We start from the raw sequence: 26,118 nt of genomic DNA on the forward strand, positions 1-26,118 counted from the left end.
ATAATTTAAAAATGGAATCAATTCCAAACTCATATCATATCATGAAATTACAGCAGGTACATACTAGCATTGACAAGTAAATAGTTAATACACACCAACTATTTGTAGTAGGGTTATATCAGAAATGAGCTCGATACTTAAATGAACAAAATGGGTCTACCTATCTGCAACATTATTAGCCAATGCTGGTACAGATTATTTTAATTGAGCTTTAAAGATCTGCAGTCAATATTTCAGCCTTCACACTAAGTTCAAGTAAATTATTCTCCAGGGGTAGCAAAAACATCTTACTTCTACATCATTAGGGAATGAGGTGTTCCATTTAAGTGATAATATACCCCTTTATGAAAATATTTTAAAAACTTAACCTCCTTAAAGGAAAACATTTCTGAAATTCTGTTTAGAATGGCTAACAATACAGACTTAAGGGACTACTGTTATGTTAATATAAATTAACATAAAATTAAAGGTCACAAGACCACAATGCCTTTTTGAAATTTTTATTCTCTCCTTCCTGTTAGATGTCATTTATTCCACATTGCTGCCTACTTTTTTTTTTTTCTTTTAGCTCTAATCTCCTACAATCTTTAGTTTTTAATCTGGTACAATTGTGACACTAGATTTATTAGAAATGACAGTAAAAGAACTAAATTTTTAATTCTTACTCATAATCTCTCCTATAATTTTAAACCTTGGGCTTTATTTTAGGTAATAATAAGTATTTCCAGGTTTTCAGGGGTATTCTGAGTTGAGGAGGTTAAAAATTCTCCCTTCAATAGAAAGGTACAGTATTTTATTGACCTGAATTCTAACATAACACACATATCAAAGCTTCTTTGCCAAGTTATACTAAAACAAAATCAGTGTTAAATGTGTAATCTCACAACACACTAGCAAAATCTAAACTGATAAAAGATTCAAGGTTCTCTGTTATCAGCTATCAATAAATCGGATGAGTCACATATTCCGTGTATGCACCAACACTCACAATTGTATTTAGAAATGTCATTTTTAATTTTCTAGTGACAAATGATGATGATTTTTAAAAATCGAAGTACAACTATGAAAGCTACAAGCTCATTTATAATAAAACCCATAGATTAAAGGAATACTTTGAATTAAAGATTTTTCACTGCAGATTTATCTAATCATGGTTAGTGAACATTATATACTCAAAAATGTTAGAGAATGACAGAAAATGAATTATCAAAGCAGCTCACCATGCAGGTTTGATTTTGTAATAAGACTTCCAGCAACAATGGTATTCTGGTATCCTAGTTTCAGTGGAATCAAATCAAATAAAAATCTATTTAAAATCTATAGAACTGAGATCTAGAGCAACAACAAAATAAGAGCCCATTTACACCATTTAAAAAGTTCTAATTGTGTAATTTTAAAAAAATAAGGCCTCTGTACAATCCTATTCAGGAATGATCATTTCAATGTTAATGACTTATATGAACAAAAAATTTACATTAAAAATTATTTTTTCTTGTTTTACCTTCAAGATCCTCAAGTTCTTTAGGTTTGGCCCAGCGGGATTCTTTTGTTTGAGAATTATAATAATAAGGCTTTCCAGAGTCTGATTTGTACTCTTTCCAGGGGCATTTAGATAACAGTTGCTACAGGGAAATAAAAATCTTCAATTAATAGTAATACACTTAATATCACTAATCACTTGCATCACTGTTTGCAATAAATATTATCAACCTATACAATTCTAAAACTTGTGAGATGTTGGTAATAATATAAGCTACCAATTATTCAATACCCACTAAGTTATTTCAATATATCATTTAATCTATAATAATGCTGAAAATAGACTATTATTCCAAATTTACAGACTAGGAAACTACTACTTGGGGAGAGAGAGAAAAGAAGTATTTGTAGGTAATTTTATTTCATCTCCATCACCCCCATCCCTGTCGGAAATTTTTAAGAACTCAATAGAACACTCAAGTCATCTGAAATCACCCATGTTTTGCTATGAAGAGGAAAATAATTTGATATGTGAATTAAAAAAATAAACGGCAAATATTCTTTTTTTCCTGTTTTATTCTTTTTATTTTTGAGAAGGTGAAAACCTACTATTTTATTTCAAGACTCCCAAGTCCCACTTACATACAAATAAATTATTGAAGCGTTTTTGCTGATCACTGTTTTAATTTTGGTATGTAATTCCACACTGATAACACATACAAAATGTTAGTTATTAATTCATGCTAGCCTATCTAATTTAACATTAACTAGCTAAATTTAACTAATTTAACATTAACTGGTAAAAATGAGTCATATACACGTAAATGAATCTGCATTAACACTTGGATTACATTCATTTTCACTCAGCAGTTTTACTTAGCTTTCAATTTCAACCACCTGATGCTGAATTCTTCTTGATTCAGTTGTGCACTAACACAGAGAACTATGTAGCTGAAATCAAGATTGGTGGTCTTTATTTGGTTACAATGAAGGCTGCAGTTTATACTTAAACCTGCAATCATGAAACCTGCAATGGAAACAGACTTCCAACTGGACAAAAAGGCCGCATGAGCCGAGCTGCTGCCAGTTGGTATGCACCCTTGTATTTCAGCAAGGGTTGGCAAACCAACGTTACTGACTGCGTTTCTTATTTACTTGGATCAAGAGGATGTTTTTCCTCTGAAGATCTTGCCAGTGGATGCATTTCATTGCACCTAATAAAGTTTACAGAATCAGACCTAATTAAAAAAATCACATTTTTCAGAAGAAACATTATGCATAATACACTCAGAATCACTGTTTGCTTTTTCTTTTTTTTTTTTTTTTCCCCTGAACGTGTAGGTGTTTGAGTCTCTTGTGTTTCTTCTTTTGTGCCATATATGGGCTGTTGAAAACTATTTCATTATCATTCATTTCAGCCACTTCAGATTTTTCCTTTTCCAAAAATGGTGTGCAAACTGGTGTGGGGCCCTGGCTATCTCCAGTGCTCTTAGGAATGTTAGGAGTTCCTGAAACCTCTTGTTCTGGAAAACCTGGCCATTCATAGACTTCTGAAAAAAAACAATTTCTTTTTTTCTTTCCTAAGTATCAATGAAGGAAAATCGTATTTTATTCCTTTTTGAGCTAATTTCTTCCTGAGTAATTTTTCATTTTTAAATCACTTCTCCACCTGTAGCTTTTCTGTAAGTGTCTGTTTCTTATTATACTGTTTCACTGCTGGATGTGATGGCTTTGCAAACGGAACATCCCAGTCTTTGTAAAGTTCATGTACTTTTTCAGATGCCATAAACTCACACTTCAAGAGCCTTTCACCAAAAAGGTAGTTTTTCGTTGTTCATTGTTTCAGCAACTATCTTGGCAACATCGTCAGACTCGAACTCTTTACTATTTCCAGACTTTTTACTTCTGGACAGTCTGAGTCTTGTGACAGTGCCAAACTGCGAGAAATATGCTTGGGGCTGGGGTTTAAAGAGGCCTTGAGGTTACGTGGCCCCTATAGATTACTCCGGGAGTAAGTTTCTCTTGCTGCGTTGCACGCTGGTAGACCTGTGCAATCTTCTGAAACTTGGCCTGCTCCTGCAGTTCCAGCAACAGGAGTGGCTTGGCCAGGCCAGAAACTTCTGCCATGTCCAAAGCACTCTGGCCAACATACCCCACGCAGCACTCCTGGAAAGGAGGTGCACCCCCCAACCCAAGTTTATTTCACAATCAATCAATCCCACACTACAAAGTTATTGATCAGGGTCAAAATGAGTAAGTAAAATTGGTCTGTCCATAGAAGAAGTCACTTTCATTACCTTTCTTGCTGACTGGTGTGACAGTATTCTCTTTCCCCTAAATAACTTTACAGCACCCTCTTCTGGGATGTAAGAATATTGGCTCCTTATATAGTTATATCCACAAAATCCTAAAAAAAAACATGCCCTAGTCTGCTTATCAATCGCTGATTTCCGGACCTCAAAATTTTACCTCAGCAGGTGTCTTAAGATCATCTGGTTTCTCCCAGGTAGACTGTTTTGTTTCAGTATTGTAGTAGTAAGTCCTTCCATCAGGTGATTTATGTTCAGTCCACATTGATTTCTAAAGAAAAAAAAACAAAAAATTTAAAATATATAACAATGCCATGTGACAATGAATATCAGTATCAGTTTCAAAACAACAGACATGAAGAATTCAATTATAAGTACAAAATGGGCATTCTGTGACAATTTAAGTCATTTAGAATAATTCACCAATGTAGGCAGGTAGGGAACTGAGTAAGGTTTTTGAAGTACTTCAAAAGCAACATGGATCAATTCTGGTTTTACTATTTCTCTGTTCTATCAAGTCTCAGAATTATAAGGATATGACTAGTATCCTGAGAACAGTAATTCTGTAACGTATAATCTAAGACCATGTGTCAGCAATGCAAATATATGCCTGGTATAAAAGAGAATATAAGGACTACATGCTACAGTAGTTATTAGTGGATTCATAATTATTTCAAGAACTCACATCCAAAGAACACTTGTATCAATTTTGTCAAAGTTCTAATAAAGCATGCCATAAAGACACAGCTGTCAAAATTGGAAAAGATGGCTTTTGGATGAAATAATCAGAATTTAACAATCAACAAGATGAAATTTAAAAGGGATAAAATGTGCATCAAATGTCCCAAAACAAGATAGATGAGATAAAATTTGATATGAAACTAGTTTGATAATAGAATATAAATTTATTCGTAGTTAAGGGCTCAATAGAACTATCAAAAATCTACTAAAAGTTGCTAATGAAACCTCAGGCATCAATAGACATCACGCCTCGAAGCAAGATGGTTAAGAGTTTCACAAGTTTTATGAATGAATGAATTACTTGATCAGATCAAAGGTCCTGGGCTAGTTCTGGGCACCAGATTTTTCAGATTGTAACAAGCTGAACTATGCTTGGAGGAAGGTTTAAAGACTTAACACATTTCTTCAAAACTACGACACAACGTTACTGTATAGACCTCTAAAGAAAGAAAAATAAAAACATCCAACTATCGCATGCTTTTTTATCACTCAGATTTCACTTTAAATTTACTGAATGACAGTTTTAGACTGATTTTATCGTGAATCACTTAAGAAGGAAAGTAAGGCAAATGATTAAGTTGAGCTATTCTTTAAATTTTTTCACATTTTATCCACTTTTAGTCACAGAGTCTCTGATGTCCATTATATTCCACACAATTACCACCCTACATGGCATCAAGAATATGGTAATGCAGCATTTATTAAAAGAACCATAAAATAACTAAAAATCACTGGCACTGGTTCTTACATTCTTTTGTACTTATTTAAAGTTGGCCTACCTTTCTTTTGTCCTTACCAACTTAGAGCTACTTACTTTTGACTTCTGCTTTGGGAAAGTGGGCTAAATCTATGATTCATTGCTTTTTCCTACTCTCTCACCATACTCACTTTATTCCTAGCAGATAAAAGTGCTGTGCCTTTATTTTTAGGAGTTTCTTTTATGCCACTGACATCCATTTTGCTGATTTGGCACTTGTGTTGTTCAGTCACTTACAACTAAGTCATTACTGCTGCCTGGACGACGGAAACCACAAGACACCATGGATTATAGATGCATTCCAATTTCAGAGATGTTAAAATGTGAAAATGAAATACGCCAATTTAAACTAATAGCTAATGGGGAATATTTGCAAAATTTGGGATGGACAGCCAAGAAAAGATGACTAATCAAAGATACAGATAATTCTGAAGGTGTTGTCTCAAATCTTTTAACTTGCTCTAGCATCTTGCACTGAATAAGACAAGTACAATGTCTCTGGAACAAACATTAAAACAGAGGCTAAAAAAACATTTGGCTTTCTGTTATAAAGCTCCTTTAACATATTTTCATCAAAAGACAATGTAGTTAGGGATACTTTATGGAAGCTTCAATTACATGGGTAATGTTTCATTTCATAAATTAAGGAGTGTTGAGGTAGAGCAACAGTTTTGTATTTTACAAATGTTTTCTTAAAAATGAACTCAGTAGTATCGAGGATTGCAAGGTCTATCGTAAGTTTCAAAATTTTACTTGAACTCCCCAAATCGTGTCTGTTAAAAGGCATCAAAGAGGAAGTTCACCAAAATTAGATTTATGAACGGATGGAATGAATAAGGGATAATGCACATTTGACCAAATAATGGGGGAGAAGTACAAAAGCTCATAAAATGGTAAACAATTTAATACTTCCTATTACTTTGAGTTTCTCAATTAAACTATAAAGCAGGTATGATCACTATCCCCATTTTACAGATTAAAAAAAAACCCAAGGCTTAGGAAGGTTAATAACTTGCTCATGGTGACTCAGAAAATAAACCACAAAACTAGAACAATTCAGTCATATCTACCTATAACCACACTATACTCAGTAACAGGCTAATTATCAATAACAAATACAGGTAAATTTCTGAACAACTACTGAGTATCAAGCCCTAAGCTAATGGTTTTCTAACAGTTCTCAATGAATTCCTTTAATAATCCTGAAATAGGTATTACTGATTATCCCCATTTCACAGATAAGAAAACAGAGGCACAGAAAAGTATAAAGTAACTTGCTTAAGGTCACATAGTGAGAAATTCATTACCGCATTCTCACTACCCAAACTAAAGTTCTGATAACAAAAAATCCTTGTCATCAACAGAAACTTGAATCATCAGAATCAGAACAGAAATTATATACCAATGTCCTAATTATTATGTCAAATGTCACTTACAGAAGTCGATTTGAGTGGAAAAATATGTAAATGATGAATATTTTACTCATAACAACTCCTTTTCTTTAAAAGCATCTAATATGCAAACTGAAGTAAAACTAATTTATTTGTCTTGCCAAAACTAAAAATTAGTATTTGTTTTAAAAATAAGACACTAAATGGCAATTCTGGAGGACTCAATTAAAAGTAACTATTTTTACAAATGATAAAACTGGGAGGATATACTTGCAAATTAAGGGATTAAAAATTATTATCACTAATATACAAAAACTTGCTAAAATCAATAAGAAAAGGCAATCTAGTGAAAAAAATAAACATAGCCATTAACCTATACAACAGCCAGCACAAATCATGAAAGAACTAATTAAAATGAAAACTCGCTGCTCATCAGATGAATGTAAACTAAAGACTGTTAATATACAATGTTAAAAGGGATAAGGAAAAGGGCACTCTCTCTTTTGCTACTGTTGAGGAGATTAGTATCAATTTTGGGTTGGGCAATTTAGCAAGTTTTCATCAGTATTAACAAGGCATACTTCATCTTTTGATCCTGAAATTTCACTCCACAAAACCCTGCTGATGTAGTTGCAAAGAAGTACAAGAATGTTCTCTGATATTAGAGATAACTCAATTATCTACCATTAGGGAAACAGCTCAATTATCGTCCACTCATACTAAAGATGAATCTCTTATGCAGATCTATTTTTTAATATAATGGAAAAATGTCTAAAAAACAGAGTGAAAAAGATTAAGGCATTGTGTGAAGTGAGGCAAAATATATACAGAAATATATATAGAAAATATATACACAAAACATCATTTAAAACACACAGAAAACTGTGTAAAAAAAAAGAAACATAATTTTAGCAAAAGTCCTAATATACTTTTCAAATTCAGAAAGAGCTACTCAATACAAAAGAAAAAATGTTATCAAGAGATTCAGAATGTACACTTAAACTCAATTTTGTATATGTATATGATAGTTATATTTACAGAATGTATAAGCTGAATTTAAACAAACTGAAAAAGTAAAAAATGGCTAAATCTAAACATGAAATAATTGAAAAATTCCCTCACTATCCAAAATAAGGAAAAAAAAAAGAAAAAGCCAAAATATAAGATTAGAATTGAGAAAGGACACAATCAGAGACATAGAATAAATCTCAAGATCCAGAGGAAACAGTTTCATACCAAATGACTCTGCCAAAATAAACCCCAGGAGAAATACATCATACCTGATTATTCTAATTACCATATAAGCAATGGAAAGACACCCAATCAGATGGTTTTATGGCAGAATACAAAAAAACTTTTAAAGAAATCAACATTTAAAGTACAGACAATAGCAATGTCAGGACATAATTTCAGATCAGGGGAAAAAATGAGAACAATGGTACCTACAGAAAAGGCATCCCCCCCCACCCCCCGCCAAAAGTAGACAGTGTTACTCAGGACTATAAACGTAAGAATTTATATAAATTATTTTTTTAAAAGGATCTTGCAATAAATAGAAAAAACATAATTTATTTTACAAGTATAAAGGTAGTTCAATAATGGGAAATTTATGAAAGTAACTATTTCTATTAACAAACTGAGTGAATGAAACAATATGCAAACACACTAATACTCTTGGTGTGACCACATAACACTGAAACCTGTGCTAGTTTTCAATATTCAAAAAGTAAAAACCAGAAACAAAAATCCTCAAATAAAACAATTAAAAAGAAAATATTTAAATGACAAAAAAAAATTTTTTTCAAAAACCAATAACATGACCCCAAAGTCCTCTCCATTAAAATCATAAACAAAACATGTCACCAATTACTTCGTAAAATGAAATAACTGGTATATTGAAGAGTCAATTCTCTTTCGTTTACTTATACACACACACACACACACACAAACCCAAATGAAATCCAGTTAAAATAAAAAATAATCTAATTAATAAGAGAATCCCTGCTAATGTGGCTGCTTAAGAAAAATAAACACTTCACCACAGACTGTGAGTCATACAGACTGTGCTTTCTAATCATAATGCAAAACATATAGTTTATAAAAAATAACTCCCACATCTGGAAACCAAGAAAAACATACCATTTAGCAAACTTTTAAAAAGCAATCAAATGCAAGGAAAAGAAAAAATATTTAGAGTCAAATGACTAAGTCAAAACTTAAGCAAAGTTTCCATTTTTGTTTGTTTTACTGAAAACAAGGATGTGTGAAAAACAACAAGCTAAGCACTCAAAAAGCTTTACAATTTTGTTTTGAGGGACACAGGAGAACTCACATGCTAATATCTGAAAATAGAAACCACGAAGACTTGCCCTATTAAAGCTACTCTAATCAAAAAGTTGTAATACTGGATTAGAAATAGACAAACATGACATTAAAAAAGAAAATCCCAAAATAGATGCCAGAGTATGTAAGAATATATAATCAAAAAAAAAAAAAAAAAGTATTTCAATTAAGTGTGAAAAAATGGTTTGACAGACATATGACACAATTGGCTAGTCATCTGATTGACATTTCAGATGGGTCAAATCACTTAAAGGTAGAAAATAAAGCAAAAAAAAATCAAGAAACTATAGAAAACTTTGTCAATGCAAGGAATGGAGAAATGCTTGTAAAAAATTCAAGAGATACAAAAGCTAAAAGATAACCGTATCTGACACTACAGGAAAATTAACAATGTGTGGCAAGGGCTGTCATAAGAAAAATCAATAGACAAATGACAGACTAGGAAAAATATCTGAAACTCATGACTAGTAAAGGTAAATATCTATAACTTTCGAAGAGCTCTTAATACTGATAATAAAAACACAAACAACCCAACAGGAAAACAGAAAAGGATGGTGTGCCGGTTTGGATGTATTAGGTCCCCCAAAACACCAAGTTCTTTAATGCAATTTTGTATGCAGTCTTGTCGGGGCAGACGTGTTAAGTGTTGATTAGGTTGGAATCTTTGAATTAGGCTGTTTCCATGGAGATGTGACCCACCCAACAGTGGGTAATACCTTGGATTAGATTACTTCCATGGAGGTGTGGCCCCGCCCATTCAGTTTGGGTCCTGATTAGTTTACCAGAGTCCTATAAAAGCTCACAAACAGAAGGAACTCAGAGCTGCTGCAGCTTAGACAGACATTTTGGAGAACGCCATTTTGAAATGCAACCTGGAGCAGACACCAGCCACGTGCCTTTCCAACTAACAGAGGTTTTCCAGATGCCAGTGGCCTTTCTCCAGTGAAGGTACCCTTTTGTCGAGGCCTTACCGTGAACACTTTATGGCCTTAAGACTGTAACTCTGTAACTAAATAAACCCTCTTTATAAAAGCCAATCCATTTCTGGTGTTTTGCAAAATGGCAGCATTAGCAAACCAGAACAGACAGGAACAGGCTAACAGAAGAGAAAATGCAAATAGCCAATAAAATGTTTAATCCCATTAAGAGTCCAAGTAAGAACTACCACTTTATCCCCATATCAAATCACAAAATTTAAATGAGCAATAGTGCCTATTGGTGACAGAGATTCTTGAAGGAAGGACTTGTTCACATACTGTTCTTAGAAGTATGTATTTTGTAATCTTTTTAAAAATCAACATGGCTATAGACTCTCCATCCCAGAAATGTTATTCATAGGCTCTTAGAAAGAAACCGATTGCTCATCAAAAGGTGAACAGTTATCTATACCAAAGAATATTTTATGCAATCATTTAAAAGGTTACATCTACATTAGGGAACCTGCATAGATTTTCACAATGACCTACCAAGTGAGTAAAGAAGTACAGAGGTATATTTACAAATGTTTATAAAAGCATACATAACATGAACCAATTACATAGAATGATGTATGTGTATGTCTATGCTTAAATAAAATGCACAAAAGTACTGTCATCAAAACTACTAGTGGTGGTGATTCCCTCATTGAGGGAATATTTAGGCTGTTTTCTTTCTTCTTTATAATGTATGTCTGTTTCATTTTTCATTCAATAAGCCTGGGCTATTTAAATAAGCAGGAAAAACACAAAACTATCATTTATTAAAAATAAAAATACACACAATAGAAGAATACCAGATATTATAGAACCACTCAAGTTTTAAAGCAAAAGATAAAAAAAAGTTTTTTTAAAAATTAGAATCAAATCCTCCATTAAAATTTTTTCCCCAATGTGTAAAATATTAACATATCTGCTATTAATTCACAGCTATTTGCATTTCCTCAACTATAATATGATAGCAGCTATCTCTCACGACTAATAGTATAATTGAGATTATACATATAAATTCTTCTTTTCATTGATCCCCAAGCAATACCAAAAAAGAAAATCCTTGAGGCTAAAAAATGGACTAAACAACTAAGCATAAACCAGTCATCTTTAAGCGGGGCCTCAGAAATATGGGGCACCACCATAAAAATGTGTAAGAGAAAAAAGTAACAAGACTACTCTCTTAAAATCAAGTACTGAGAGGAAAAAAGTGACATAGTAGTATTTCACTTCTTTCCAAAGAAAATCAAAGCAATTTTAAACATTCTTTTTGTCTTTTTAACCTAGTGTTATGACAAGCAAAAGAGCTGAATTTTAAACTATTATGCATTAGAAAATTCTTTATTAGTACATAATCAAAAAAGGGTACGTAAGTTTTTCTAGAAGAGTACCTTCTAATGTAACACTTAGCTGAAAATTACCAGGCTAATTACTGTGCTCCTACAAGTCCTGTTCCCCTAATTGTAATAGTGATTATTCAAATTCTTGTAAAAATTGATGAATCTCATAGATTTTAATATTAAAAGGCACATAAAATGCCACAAATAATTCCAGTTAGCTTCTCTGGTTCTCTGCTTTCAGATTACATAATAAATGGGATTAATGAATTTATTCTATCCCATTTTAAAATTAAACATTCAAACAACGTTTGAACCATTGGTCTGGAAAAGAGGGGAAAGTAGTGTTCAACTTAGCAGATAAATAGAAATAAGGATCAATGTAGTATGCTAAATAAGTATAATGAACTATATTCCACTGGTTTAAAGAGTACTTACTGCACCGGATGCTGTACCTAAAATAAAATAAGAGGCACATTATTTATGCTGTGATGAATTATGCTATCCTTTATTTTATAGTTTTATTATATTTGGTCATACTATTTCTTCCTCCTCATCCTAATACTATCCAATATGACCTCTGTGCTTGCTCACTTTCCAACAAAATAAACTATAGTGCAGAGCATTTTCAGAATTAAGTGGCTCTTTGAAATAATCTCCACAATCATGTGGAACTAGTTTAGAAAATATTCATCTCTGCCTTTTTGTTTCTTTTCTCCTTGCTATAGGTGTCTATCTTGCCTAATTTTCCTTCTTTCTGCTCTACTACCAAAGTACAATAATGTCTCTGACCTCTGATCTTATGCTTTTAGATTCCTGGCAACATGAATTCTCTAAAGTCCAGACACTTGTGCTGTACAATACATACAGAAGCCATTAGCCACCACACATCCCTCTTTTAATTAAAATTTAAATTAAGAGTTAAGAAAATAAAAAATTCAGTTTTTGTTGTATTAGCTGCATTTCAAGTACTCAATAATTACACACAGTTAACAGCTATCATAATATATGGTACATATTACAGACAATTTCTGTCATTGGGGAAAGTTCTGTTAAAGCTCAGACAATTTAATCACTAACTTCAGAAAACTAGTAACTTAAAAACTTCTGTGGAACACATGGACAGAGGCATTATTATTATATACTAAGGTCATACTAATCAAAGAAACCACTTATTGTTGACTTACAAAAAATTTTTTAACAGGGCTTGAAAATGACAATGACTACAGGGCCAAGCACAGCAGAGAGAAATGACTAAAGCTTTCGAGAAGGCCAATGAGAAACCATGTTCCATACCTAAAGTTTGGAGTGCTACTCCATTCCACAACAATTGTCAAGTTCAACTACGCCCCCAACCAGAGTTCATTCAAACAACAAAGATTCTCTCAAACTCTACTGTATTGACAGGAACACTGTAAGCAATGAATATCCACCCTTATCACCCAACTTTTCAAGATAATTCAATCTTTACATAAAATCTGCAGACTTTAAATGTCAACAACTAATAACAAAATTTAAAAATTCTGTGGACCAAAGTATGATCTGCAGACAAAATCGGGTTCCCAAATCCCTGATTTTGAAGTATGATGATTTCTTCAGGATTCAATTATCAAAGGTAACCTATTTTCCACTGCCTTAAAAAAAAAAAATACAAGAGCTGATTATAAAGTCTAAGGACACTGCTTTTATCCCTCATATGGTATGGCTAATACTCTCCAGATGAAGTCTAATGCATACCACCATACATGGTATACATACCTGCTGCTAAATCCATATTATTTACTCCTGGCTATAAGAAGAAAAACAAAATTAGTAATATTCACATCGTTTAAATTATGTAAGTTCCTCATAAAGCACAGTGAATCAATCCCTTCCATGTATAATCCTCAAGCTACCGATTTAAAGATTCTTAGCGAAAGTTTTAGTAGTCCCAGGTCCTTGGGCTTGCTATGAATTATAAGAAAAGATCAGCAACCTGGGGCTACTTTACTTTCTTGTAGCAAAACCTGTCCTAAATTAACATGAAGCTTTTTATAGTATTTATTCATCCAACCTCAGGATGAATATCCGTAAGTTTTCTGTAGAAATATTAATGTATTATAAAAAATTATAGGATGCACCTAGATCCCTCTGGAAATTTTTAGATAATGTATAGCCTATGACTGTATTACCTTTCCAGTATTTCAAAAATCCTGAATTTTGAAATACACTTGGCCCTAAGGATTTTGGATAAGACATCGCAAATCTACTACCCCAGTGAAGTATGCCACATCTGTTCTTTACAACCACTAGGCTATCAGGTAATAAAGTTAAACTAACTTGAATATCTTAGTGATTTACATATTGTTATACTCAACATGGGTGATAAGGCTGTTTAGGTTTTTCTAAGTACTCTGCCTAGCCAAAGTCTCACAAAATGTATTTCAAGTTAAGTCTTCTGATTTCTAAATTTAGGATGTAGCATTAGATAACATATCAACCTTTAATTAGAACTCAGAAAAGTAAATATTTACCCTTTAAGGTTAGAATGTTACCAGACAAATAAATGCTGCTAGCTGACAAACTATGCTTTTCAGTATTCTGCTTTTGTTTAATGTGGAATTAATTTAATAATTAATTTAATAATTAAGATGGCCTATCATTCAAGTTACAGAAACTAAAAATGAAAGTCCACTATTATTCCTGTTACATGTTACAGTGTACTCTAGAAGCACCTGAAAGGCTAACACAATTGCCTGTCAAATACATATATTATTCCATATATGAAAGTAATTAATCAAAACATCACAGAAAATAGTTGTTTTCATAAGATTACCGGTAAGGCAGGCTGCATGGAAGCCTGAGACATATGAGACATCATCATTCCAGGCATTACTGAAGACATCATTCCAGGCATCTAAAATAAAAGTAAAAAAAGGTTATTATGTAAGACCAAAGTACTTAATATGACTCTAAGAAGCTATCTGGCTATTAAAATTAATATGCACAATTTAAGATTAAAAACCACTGAATATTAATACTAATAAAATCTGAATAGTATGCTTAGTAAGTACCTGTTGAATGAATGAAGTACTTTATCAATGATTTATTTTAATACTTACGTCACAGTTTATATGTACAGTCAACATTTTCAACAAGTGAATTTAAAAGTTTAGACTATTATATTATTTCTAGCCAAAGCTTAAGAACATTAATTTTCTTATAATTTTAACTAAACACTCATGTTTTTCCCTTTTCTTTGGAATAAGACAATTTAAGATAAAAAATTTTTTTTCTATATTTTTCATCTTTGATTTTCACTATCTGTATTGAATAAATTTTGTAGCAACCTGGTACTTTTTTAAATGTTTACAATCTAAACAACAACTTGAAGGAAAAAAACATAAAACACCAACTTCTCATTAAGTCATCCATCCCCTCTTTTATAAAAACAAACAATATAGCACATATCAGAATATCTGAAGAAGGAAAATAATAGTTTTGGAATTCAATTTAGTTTATCAATGACTGCCATTCAAATCTATAAATTAATCTTCACTAAGTATGAAGATAAAACCATAAAGACAACAGATTCAATGCTCCTATATATTAGTGTAATTCCACACTATAATTTTGATTTTCGTATGAACAATTCTAAGGAAAAGGGGGGGAGGGTTGGTCCAAAATCTATACAACACTGTATCACTGGTATCTAACAAGGCAACCAGTTATACAACAGTTTCAAACTAAATGGACAAAGTGACCAACAGGATCAGAAAATAAGCATATTTGTGAACAGAAACATATAAAGTCTACCAAAGCTAAACAAGAACATCTACACACTAAATTTTATTACTTGTGAAAGTGAACTCATTACTTACAACACAAAACAAGGCTAAAGTACATATTAAATGAAGTAGCATGTTGTTAATAGATTAAAATACAACCTATAAATAAAATTATGTTCCTCAAAAGGTAATATTCAATCAACTGTTTAAACATCATTTAAAAAAACAACCTAAACACATTGACAGAAATTCTAACTACAACATTGTGGCGTCGGAATATGGTTGAAATAACAGTCGGAAAAAAAAAACACCAAACAGAATTTGACAACAGAAGCAGTGAGCCTCCATCATCCAGACTAACTGAATTAGAGAAATGACTCACGGTCAGGGAAAAAACACAGATCAAAATGACAAATCTAGGCTTGTCCTCCTCCTTTTGGAAATGATATACCCTCACAATTAAGTGTCCTCTAGGCTAACAGTAAAGTAAAATTAAATTCCTTAAGTACACAGAAACTGATTGGGGGGAAGGCAATCAATTGAGAGTATGCCTCAGAGAGAAACCACCCTGCTATTGAAAATGGCCTGCATATAAAATCGAAAGTTGGTGTCAACATCTCCAAAACCAGAATACTAAGATGAAATTGAGAAACTGAAGTTTGAAAACTTAAGAGAAAACAAATCGAAGTATTTTCCCATAAGAACTGAAGACATTTAAAAAAATGGGGTAAAAATCTCCATAATGCAATAGCACATTCCCACACAGTACCAGCAGTAGACTCTATAAATAAATGTAATTTCAAATTGAAATATTCTGACTTCGCAGAACAAATCCCATTTTAAAAACAAAGCAACAAAAAAGCCTATGTCTTGCAAAAATATTCACTAGTTCAGGCCAATGACATTCACTGCAAATAATATTTGAAAATCATTAAAAAACATACAGTTTGACAGTTACAATTATCTCCTTAATTTTGTCCTTCCTACACCTCAAATTTTAAAACATTTCAAAGCTTTCCTCTAGACTTGAACAAACAGTAATAGTTATAGAATAAGATTAATGTCAAATAAAAAGCCACATTCCCCTCCAGTATGTCAGTAAATTCTGGAGGGTAGCAACTAGTTAAGCTCGTTCAACCTCATAAAAATTTTATCTACAAAATTCTTGAGTTATGTAAAATGGAATGTTCTAAAAGTAAATTGATCATTATTATAGTTTTAAGCCAAAACTGTGATGTTATTAACATAAAACCAAAGAACAAAAACACAAACATTCAAAACAATATATTCCTTATAAAAAGCTATTTATTAGAATTTGACAAATGCAGAGCTCCCCCAAAGGCTTGAGCACCACAGGAAAGCCTATTTCCCAATGTGTGTTCATTAATTCTAGGATACATGTAACAGGGAGCTGCATGTCACTGTGCCTGTCCAGCTTGAGTTGAATTTTGTCAGAGGATCTGTGTTGACATATGCCAATCATTTGGCAGTATTACCAATACAGGACCCATTTACATTTTCTAAGCTATCTATTAGGGGTTTCTTTTGTTTTGTTTTTTGTTTTTTAAGATGACACTGATAATGGGAATCCAGATCGCAAGCTTATGAGAATCAACTTGTGGTTCAAATTCTAAGGAGTAACTATTCCCTCCATCTGCCCAACAACCAAGCCACCAGCATTAATATTTCTTTGCTGTCCTTTTTTTGCACAGGTTTACTTTTCACTTGGCTTCATATGGAGGGTATGGCCCTTGGCATCTGGCTTTATTTATAGAGTCTTTTAGAGTTCCCATTTTAAGTTTTGTGTTTTTCTTCCTCTGATGTCATCACTGATGTCACCTTAAGTTTGATGAAACTGAGATGCTGATTCAAACTGGCTAAAGGAAAAACTCTTAACTTAGCTGCTACAAAAATGCCACAACAAATTCCACAAGCCAGATCATTCTTCAAGCTACATAAAGTGTGAGGCATACTATAAAGTCACAACCATATACCTCTTTACAAGTTTCCATTTAAACTACTGTGGTAAATACAGTAAGTGCTATGACTAAGGATTTTCAGTTGTTAGGACTGGAGATGGGAACAAAAAAGAGGGCAAAAGATACATAAGTATGAAGCAAGCTAAATTGCCTAGAATAGTAAACAACTGAATTTCAGGGACACTTTGGCACCTTTTAAAAACATAAAAATTAAATTCAAATATACTACATATACTTTATTCATAAATGGATAAGCATATAGAGATGAACATATAAACAAATTTTATGTCTATTTCTATTTACATCTGTTATAATGACTATAAAATCAATTATCAACTTGCTCTTAGAGGAAAACACCACAGCATGAGGAAAATAAACAAGTGAGTGAAAACAAGTGAACACCATACAATCTGTTCAGTCATTCCTAGTATATACCTTGGAAAGTTTCTAAGATTATATAAAAACAAGCATTCTTTTTTTTTTACCATTCTAGAAAAATTTTAAGAATGAAAATAAAAGATGCAATAACAAAAGTAATGCCAGTGCTACACATCCAGTATGTTGTTCAAAATGTAGACCAAGTGTAATTCATTATGACATGAAAAGAAAAAACTGTGAAGATCTTCTGTGGGTAATTCAAGTTTTTTCTTCAGAATTATTTCCTGAAGTTTTCTCTGAAAAGAAATCACAATCTAAACTACCTTTTGTCTAGCTCTACAGAAAACCATCTAAAAAATTTATTAACTCATAAATTGCAAGTGGGTGATTTAAGAATTATTCTTGTTGCAAACCTGCAGTTACAAACTGACAACCTTAAATATATTTGAATCTTACCATTTTGAATCTTGCCGAATTCCACAAGAGAAACACACTCTACAAACACCACTAAATATAGTATCTAAAAACAATTACCTCATACAACATTAAATTACTTTATGAATAAATAGATTATGAATAAATGCAAAAACATATCTTTGAACTAAATATCCATTCAACTGGAAGCAAAAAGAAATAACTATGCTTAAAGTATATCCATAACAATCCAGATTAAGTGGTTACATTATGGGAAAACCATTTAACACTACCTGTTCTTCATCAACAGTGATATGAATTCAAGACACTTGCCATTTTTTGGTAAGAAACATTAAGTAAAAGCTAGACAAGATTTGCACAAATTGCACAAGGAACAGAACCTTATCACACTTAACAAGCCAACTCCCAGTATTCAAAATTACAGTTTGCTAAACTCTCTCAACCTGGAGTTGAGAATTACTGAGGCACAGCCACTCCTCCATATTCTAAGGTTAGCTTAATTAATTACATAACCTCATAGTACTATACAGAGAGGCAGAATAGCAGAGCTATTAAGTGGTCTCTGGATTCAGATTGCCAGAATTCCTATCCCAACCTGACCACTTACCAGCTTTGTGACCTTGGGCTAATTTACTTCACTTCTGTGCATCCTCAGTTTCCTCATTTGCAAAACGGGGAAAACAGTGGCCATCTGATAGGATTGTTGAAGGGTCAAATAGGGTAATACATGTAAGGCACTTTAGAACAGGGCTTAATAAACAAAAGCTATTTTATTACCACTGCTCTCTTTTAACTTATATGATAAAAATATATCTTATGCTGCCCCTTCCCTGGCCTATTCCCTATCTATTTCTTGGATAGGCTCTGCAGTTCTTAAATGCATCAAGTAAGTATTATAAAACCGTATTCTGCAACAGGAATCAACACATGTAATAAGTCAATCCCAGGTTAAGCAACGACGCTTTGCAATTCACTTAACTCTTTGGGTCTTACTATTTCCATCTATGAATTAGAATATAATATCCAACCAACCCACTTTCCAGAATCAGGAGGATCAACTTTAACACGGCCCTCTCTGCTATATACAAACATGTTGGTACAACTGTAATTATTTTTGATACAGAATGAGGTATCACAATCCTATTCTCTGAAAAGGGCAAAAAATAGCTCAGGATATTTAGTGATCCTTAACCCAATGTCTCTGAACCTCCCAAACTTCTTAAATAAAGGTACAGAAAATACAAAAGGAAAAACCACTGGATATGTGACACAAAGCTTAAAACAGAGCTGAATGAAAAGAAACTGTATCACGTTAGAGAAAATAAACTCTAAATAAAACTGGAGATACACAAATTGGGGTTTCTCAATTAAGTCATACATAAAATCAAAGACTTCAAAACTTACAAGTCATCATAATCTAGCCTTCTTTTGGACACAAGCTTTCTAGGACACAAGGGTAACAGAGACCATTTTTACCTCCTTTTTTAAATCCTTCAAACTAGACTCAGCATGTTATCTAGCTAAATCTTTATATATACACATAAATAATAATCCATCTATATAACAACTTTATTTTTAATTTTCCCAATTTTGGGCACCTTTAGGATATAGACCACGTCTCATTTATGTATGTATTACCAGTGCATAGGACAGTAACTTGGCACACAACAGAAAATCACTTGTGGTAGAAAACTTTGTCAATTTATTTCAGTATAACGAAAGACAGGGTAGTTTTCTATTAAATTTAACAATATATGGCCATAAATAAATATTTAATGATCTTGAAATTAATGAAAAATCACCTTTCAGAGAAGTAACAACTTTTTTGATACCACATGGGTCAAAAAACCTATACCAAACCCATGTTTTCAAACAGGAGTGTAATGCTCATCAATTAATTAAAAGGGTAATTTCTTAAAACTCAGCACACAAGGAATACAATTATATTTGTACGGCCACATGAGAATTTTGTTTTAAAATCAAATCTTAAGATAAAACAAAAGATCCTATCTTTAGTAATCACTAACTATGATGCAATTTTCTTGTAAAATAAGCAGGGGATAATGTATGGCTACTTGACTAGAGAGAGGCAGAAAATAAAAAAAATACATTTAAGAGTTCTCTCCACCAGACTTCCCAATGTCCAGAACTATCTTTATAACAAAATCAGCCAGTTGCAAGATGAGAAAACATAGGTGAGACAGGTATCTGGGGAGTAAGATTGTAAGTTCCTTGAAAGCAGAATATATACATCATTAATCTTTAAAGCATCACATTCGAGAGATATAAATGTTTGCTGACTAAAAGAAACATGAAAGTATAAAGGAAATAAGAGAAAAACTAATGACAACTTTTTTTTTGACAAAATAGTCTAATCATTCTTATCTATAACCCCTCACAACACAGACCCATTATTTATCTAAGATAAAACCAACAAAAAAAGGAACACAGCTATAGGCAATGCATATATACCAAACCTCTAATTTAATCCACTGACATAGCTGAAATGATTGGGAAGTCATGTCATCATCATTTCTAAGAAACCCAACTAAAATTCAACAGGTCAACCCATTGAGATATCTTCCCTTTTCTTCTTGACTCTAATATTTAATGCATACATTTGACATGGCAAATTCTTCAATTATGTGTGATAATATTAACTTTTTTGATGTTACCTTTTCCTCCTAAAGAGCAAACCAGGATAAATGTTCCTAATTGAGAATTTCTCACAAAACGATAATTCCATGCAATGTGCTAGACAAAGCAAAATAAACAGATAAAATGAAGCAGGGAGTTTGGGGAGGTGGGAGATGGCCAACTAAGATGGAGAAATGCTGAGTGAGAAGTTTTAAAGAGGCTTCTGCTAGACTTCTCAGTACCTTTAGTAATCACTGTGCCCTGTGAATCCAAAAGAGGGGGGATACAATTCAGTTTAGTCTCTTTAAATACTCCCCACACTTAGAAACACTACTCTAGCCAAAGTTTTTTTTAAGTAGATGAGGTCGGTTAAATGAATTGCTATCTAAAGACGATGAAAATAAAACTTCTGGTCTCATTATAACATCTGTTAACAAATCTACCCACATACACAAGTGAAAAGTTAAACAAACACATTAGACTGGGTCAATCAATTTTTTAACAAGTACTTAGAATAATAATATAGATGACCACAGGAATTACCTAGATTCAAGAATTATGAGGCATTATCTTCAGGAAAAAAAGTCTCCTGTCAAGGGCTAATGTCCCATTTAATGGTGAAGATTCTGTAGATACTCAAAAGTAAGAGTAATTTAAAAGCAATAGCAATAAATAAATTTGTCTAATCAGTCAGATAAACCTAAGATACCAATACATTGGATTTATTTCTTGGGAATGCCTATATTCAAATCATTTTCCCCTAGGGTATGGAAAAATCTATGGTAAGAATTCTTAATGAGGTGATCAAAAATGAAGTTATACAGGCATATAATTTAAAATAAATGAACAAATGGAAATGGGGTTTTCATTTTAGTCATCAAGCAAAAATTATTTTCTTATTTATCTTCCATTTTTGTCAAATCAATAAATAACAGTAAAGAGGTAGATACTAAAAAGAAGAATAAGTGGTAACAATGTAAAGGAACAAGTAACCACTGGAAGCAGTCACATGTAAGGCTGACTTACTTCTTGCCTTATTTTACAGGAAAGAATACCTGTGTATTTGTTTCATTCATTCAACAAGTATTTTACTGAGCACCCATGATGTGCCAAGAACTGTGCTCAGCGTGTACAGGATTTTTTAAAAAGTACAGAACATAGCTCCAGCCCTCTACAGCTTACAATCTGTTCTTTTTTGGGAACACAAAGCAAGTAAGAAAGCATAAAACAGAACAAATCAGTAACTAAGCACTAAAATAAGTGAAACAGTAACAGTTATGGGTAGATTACACAGGATTTTCTTTTAATTTGAAGGGAGGTGTATGTTGGGGCAAAATTATTGCTGAGGACCTCATGGAGAAGGCAGGACTTGAAATGGCAGAACTTAGGTAAGCAAAATAGAAGTCACGGTTGTAGTGAGCTGGGGGCAGAAGGGCAAGAAGAACAGCATGAACTTGAATTCATGAACTAACTACAATCACTCAAGAAAACTACAAAAAGACCAGCCTGGGTTCAAATTAGGGAGAGTGAAGAAACGCATCTTTGAATCACTCTAGAGACCTTGAAAGTTAAGTTCTGAAATTCAGACACTCTGCCACAGGCTCAGAAAAACCTTAGAAGTTCTTGTGCAAGAGGTAACATGATGAAATCTAGGAGAATTATTTTTGGCAGCCTTGAAGCCAGAAAACCAGCTCAAAAGTTATAGTAGAACAGGCATGGAAGTATAATGACTTGGGCTCAGAGGGTAGCAGGAATAGAAATAAAAGATGTTCGAGACTGCCTTACTTAATAAAAAATGTAAAAACAAAATCAAGCTCATTCGTGAAATGCAATTATTTATCTACCAGTTCCTTGACAGAGGCAAATTAATAACAATAATAATTAGGAAGAAATTAGAATTAGAGAGACAGTATTAAAAAAAATTTTCTGTTCATCTACTATTCTTATCAAATTATTTGAACTGGATCATAGACTGTTAGAGCAGAAGGGTACCTTAGGTTTCCAGTCTTCTCATTAAAGGAGGTAAATCAGGAACAAAAACAAACAAACAAACAAAAATAAACCCAAATGGCCAGCTAGGAGGACTCTTGGGGATAAGTGAAGGCAAAATCAACGGTGATGAAGATGACAGGACCGGCATGTCCTTCATTTAGAAAGGACAACAAAAGTGTAAGATGTGAAAATATTTTAAAAGTAAAACATTATTTACTATAGAAATAAAGGAAGAAGAAAGCCTCTCCATTTTATCTAAAGGAAATCTCTTATCGGAAATTTTTAAGTACTGCCACCAAGCAGGAAAAGTTCACTATCTTTCTTTAACATGGCTTTTTGATGAGTGATCCCTCCAAAAGCCAAATTTAGCTCATGTATTAAAGTTTATATGACTTGTACAGTCTGTTTCAGCTGTAAGATCCTATCATTCTAAGAAAGTGAAGCACAACTTTCCCATATGAAGTTTATGTACAATTAAGTAACAAAGAGTCAAATTTAACCTAGAGGACAGATAATTAAGACAACCAGAAAGAAATATTATCAAACTCCGCTTCATAATTTCCAAATGTTTGCTACTATTAATAGATTCAGCCTGGATTTTAAAGGACATTCTAAGTTATCTCACGAATTAAAAACAACAGAAAAAACACTGAACACACCACTTCTTCAATCTAAGTAACTTACAGCATTTGAAAAGTTATAAACTCTGGCTTCCTTAGAATTATTATTCTTTCAAGTCTGTACATTATTTTATAAGCAAGTTTTAAATTTCATTTCATATTCAGTAACACTCCAAAGACCGCACTATTTAACGAGTTAAGACTGCACCAATTCTCATCTTGAGCTAGTCCCAGCATAAAATCTTAAATGCCAACTAGCATACATGAAGGTTCCTGTAACCTTCAGTCCCAAAAATCTAAAGAATTTGTGAATTGACTTTTCAAAACTGGATGGCAAAATCTTACCAATTTTGTCACTGCTGTGGATTATTCAACTGCCCTGCTTCTTCTCAATTATCTTCTGACCACTTACTTGCTCATGAATACTTTTGAGAAAGGGTAAACAGAAGAAATGATGAAGTGGAAACAATTTTTGTATTTATTATCAGCTTTTGTTTCTGAAGGAGTGTTTACAAGGCTTTAAATAAGGTTTTTGAATTATCTGAGGGTTTAAATTATCCATGCTCTCCCAGTCTGTTAGCAAAGCTAAAATAAGAATTAGCTTTACCAAGATTTAAGTTCCACATTTGTTAAATATTAAGGGGAAAAAAGGTAATAATCTAATGGGGGTGGGGGGAACAATGGCAATCCTCTTGGGACTATTCCTAAGACATTCATTCAATGATTTTTCTACCAGGAGCCAATAGGGAGAGATAGGACTTCTAAATAGTCAGGTAAACTTAAAGGCACATAACATATGGTGGCCCTAGGAAAAAAAGTGGAAGAAAACCACAAAGAAAAATTAATAGTATTTTCACAGATTTGTACCATCATAGCAAGTAAACTTAGTAGGAAGATGGTCACTGAAACTGCTAAAGAAAAGGGCCTTAGAACAAAGTATGACCAGTTTATGTCAGTAAGACACACGAAAGTACTTTTAAAAAGATAAAATCTGCATTTTACTAGAAATTACTAGCCGGTATCTTGGTTCTGGTACTACAATAGCACCATCACAGCAAGGGTAAGCAGGTCAATCCCTTGCAAAACTTACCTTGCTTGACCCAATGGAAACAGAAGGCCCCAGAAAAGAGAGAAGCATCTGGCAGTAGCAAATTGTTTTATTTTATCTTTCTGTGGAAAGAAACTAATTTTAAATAAGAACCAGAGCATTCAAAGAATAAATATTTTTAAAGCTCATTATCTAGTTACAGCAGCTCTACCAAGAAAACAAGAAGAACTCCTTGCTGATGAGAGATGGAAACAGAAGAGGAATCAGAGTTGTTTCTCCATCACTTAGGGAGATTTAAAACTTGTATTACTGCAGAGTCACAGAATAAACAGTTCTTTTATTCAAAGAACTCCTGCAGGGATAATCTTTTGGGCCTGATGCCTCTGAATAAAGATTTTCATATAAAATTAAGAGCTATCCTCCAAATAAAAAAGAAAAAAACCACTTGTCATTAAGTCCTTCTACTCTTAAGATTAAGTAAAAAGAGGAAGAGACACAGAGTAAACTCCTTTCCTTCACTGCAATTACACCAATAATTTTACAGTTATATTTTAATTATCAAAGCAAAAAGTACTAATAAGCAAAAGATCAAACATAATTGACTGGCATTCCAAAATATTTTGATAGCCTAAATTTCTGATGACTTGTCAAGATATGCAAACGGAAATAACCCAGCCACCTAAAGGATCTGTGTAATACAGAACCTGACATAGAGCACAGAGGGCATAAAATTATTCATGGTAACTGAATCTGTTACCTCTCTTGGAATGATTCTCTAGGAATCAGTTCTACCAAAGTCAGTGAGTCAGCATTAAAATCTTCTGATCCAAATCACTCCCACAAATGTCCATTTACAACTTATGCTAGAGATGGAAGGGACTGCTCATAAGCAGGAGTGCAGAAGCAATAAGCATTAAAAAATCCAAAACCAAACAAAACCAAACCAAAACAAAACAAAAAAACAAAGTGGAAAATGAATTAGCTACATGGCAATATACTTTAAGAAATAGAATTATGGAGTAGAAATCACCCATCTCTATCCCCAGCCCCAACACACACACACACACACACACACACACACACGATATTCTCAGGAAAGAAATATAAAACTCACTCTAAGCCAAAGAAGCCTATAAACAATTTCTATTTTCAGATTCTATGCATTTATCATATATGGTCCACTGATAAAAGTTACGATGACATACCAGAAAACAGAAAATTTACTTTCCGAACATTAATTTCAACTGACATGCTTAAAAAAGGTTATTAAACTAAAAAGCACAGAAGTACATTATTACTTTTAAATTAAATTAAAAGAAAAAGTTTGTCAAGGTGAAAAACTTTTTTACACAGAAGACATTCTTGATATGTTCAGAATTTGGTTACAGTCATGATCCAATATTTGGCTTATTTAAAAACAGTATCTTCGCATAAACTAATTCTTAAACAGCTACAAACATCTACCAGACTTCAAAATCTGGGCACAATAATACCAGAAGGCAAATATAAATTAAAAAATAAATATAAAAGAAAAGAAAAATACAATAAATGCTTACTTGTCCCATTGGTGGCCCTCCCATAGGGGGCATCATTTGTGGCATCATTCCATGAGGTACAGGAGGCATATTGGCTCTCTGACCCATAGGGTGCATTCCCATGGGGGCATAATGCATGCCAGGGTGTCCCATCTGAAAAACAGTGAACATTTAAAGACTACTGCTAACAGTATATGTTTCTCAAATATCTCAGTTACCTGCACTAGCATAGTTAAGCTAATGCATTAGTAAATTATCAAGTTAGCATTTATCTTATCTTAAACCAAAATTTAAAAACGCACAAATGTTTGAGCTTGCAATTGACCAAATTCCAGAACAAAATGGGAAAAGTTAGAATCAACGGATATCCAGATTGGTTTTTTAAAAAAAATCACTTACTGATTG

The 26,118-nt window shown here is 32.9% G+C and overlaps 1 protein-coding gene and 1 pseudogene across 2 annotated transcripts in view; both read right to left on the reverse strand.

The window, feature by feature from the left end:
* The window catches only part of PRPF40A (pre-mRNA processing factor 40 homolog A), a 43,635-nt gene that overhangs the window by 15,674 nt on the left and 1,843 nt on the right, over positions 1–26,118 (reverse strand). For both annotated transcript variants that reach the window (XM_037849121.1, XM_037849122.1), the window contains exons 4-10: positions 25,735–25,866; positions 14,138–14,218; positions 13,081–13,111; positions 11,761–11,777; positions 3,949–4,059; positions 1,502–1,622; positions 1,221–1,274 (exon numbers count right to left, since the gene is read on the reverse strand). In XM_037849121.1, the coding sequence (XP_037705049.1) occupies positions 1,221–1,274; positions 1,502–1,622; positions 3,949–4,059; positions 11,761–11,777; positions 13,081–13,111; positions 14,138–14,218; positions 25,735–25,866 (547 nt within the window). The remainder of the gene's footprint in view (positions 1–1,220; positions 1,275–1,501; positions 1,623–3,948; positions 4,060–11,760; positions 11,778–13,080; positions 13,112–14,137; positions 14,219–25,734; positions 25,867–26,118) is intronic.
* LOC119544069 lies at positions 2,773–3,926 on the reverse strand (annotated as a pseudogene).

This window comes from Choloepus didactylus, chromosome 9 (assembly GCF_015220235.1).
Source record: "Choloepus didactylus isolate mChoDid1 chromosome 9, mChoDid1.pri, whole genome shotgun sequence".
Lineage (NCBI taxonomy): Eukaryota > Metazoa > Chordata > Mammalia > Pilosa > Megalonychidae > Choloepus > Choloepus didactylus.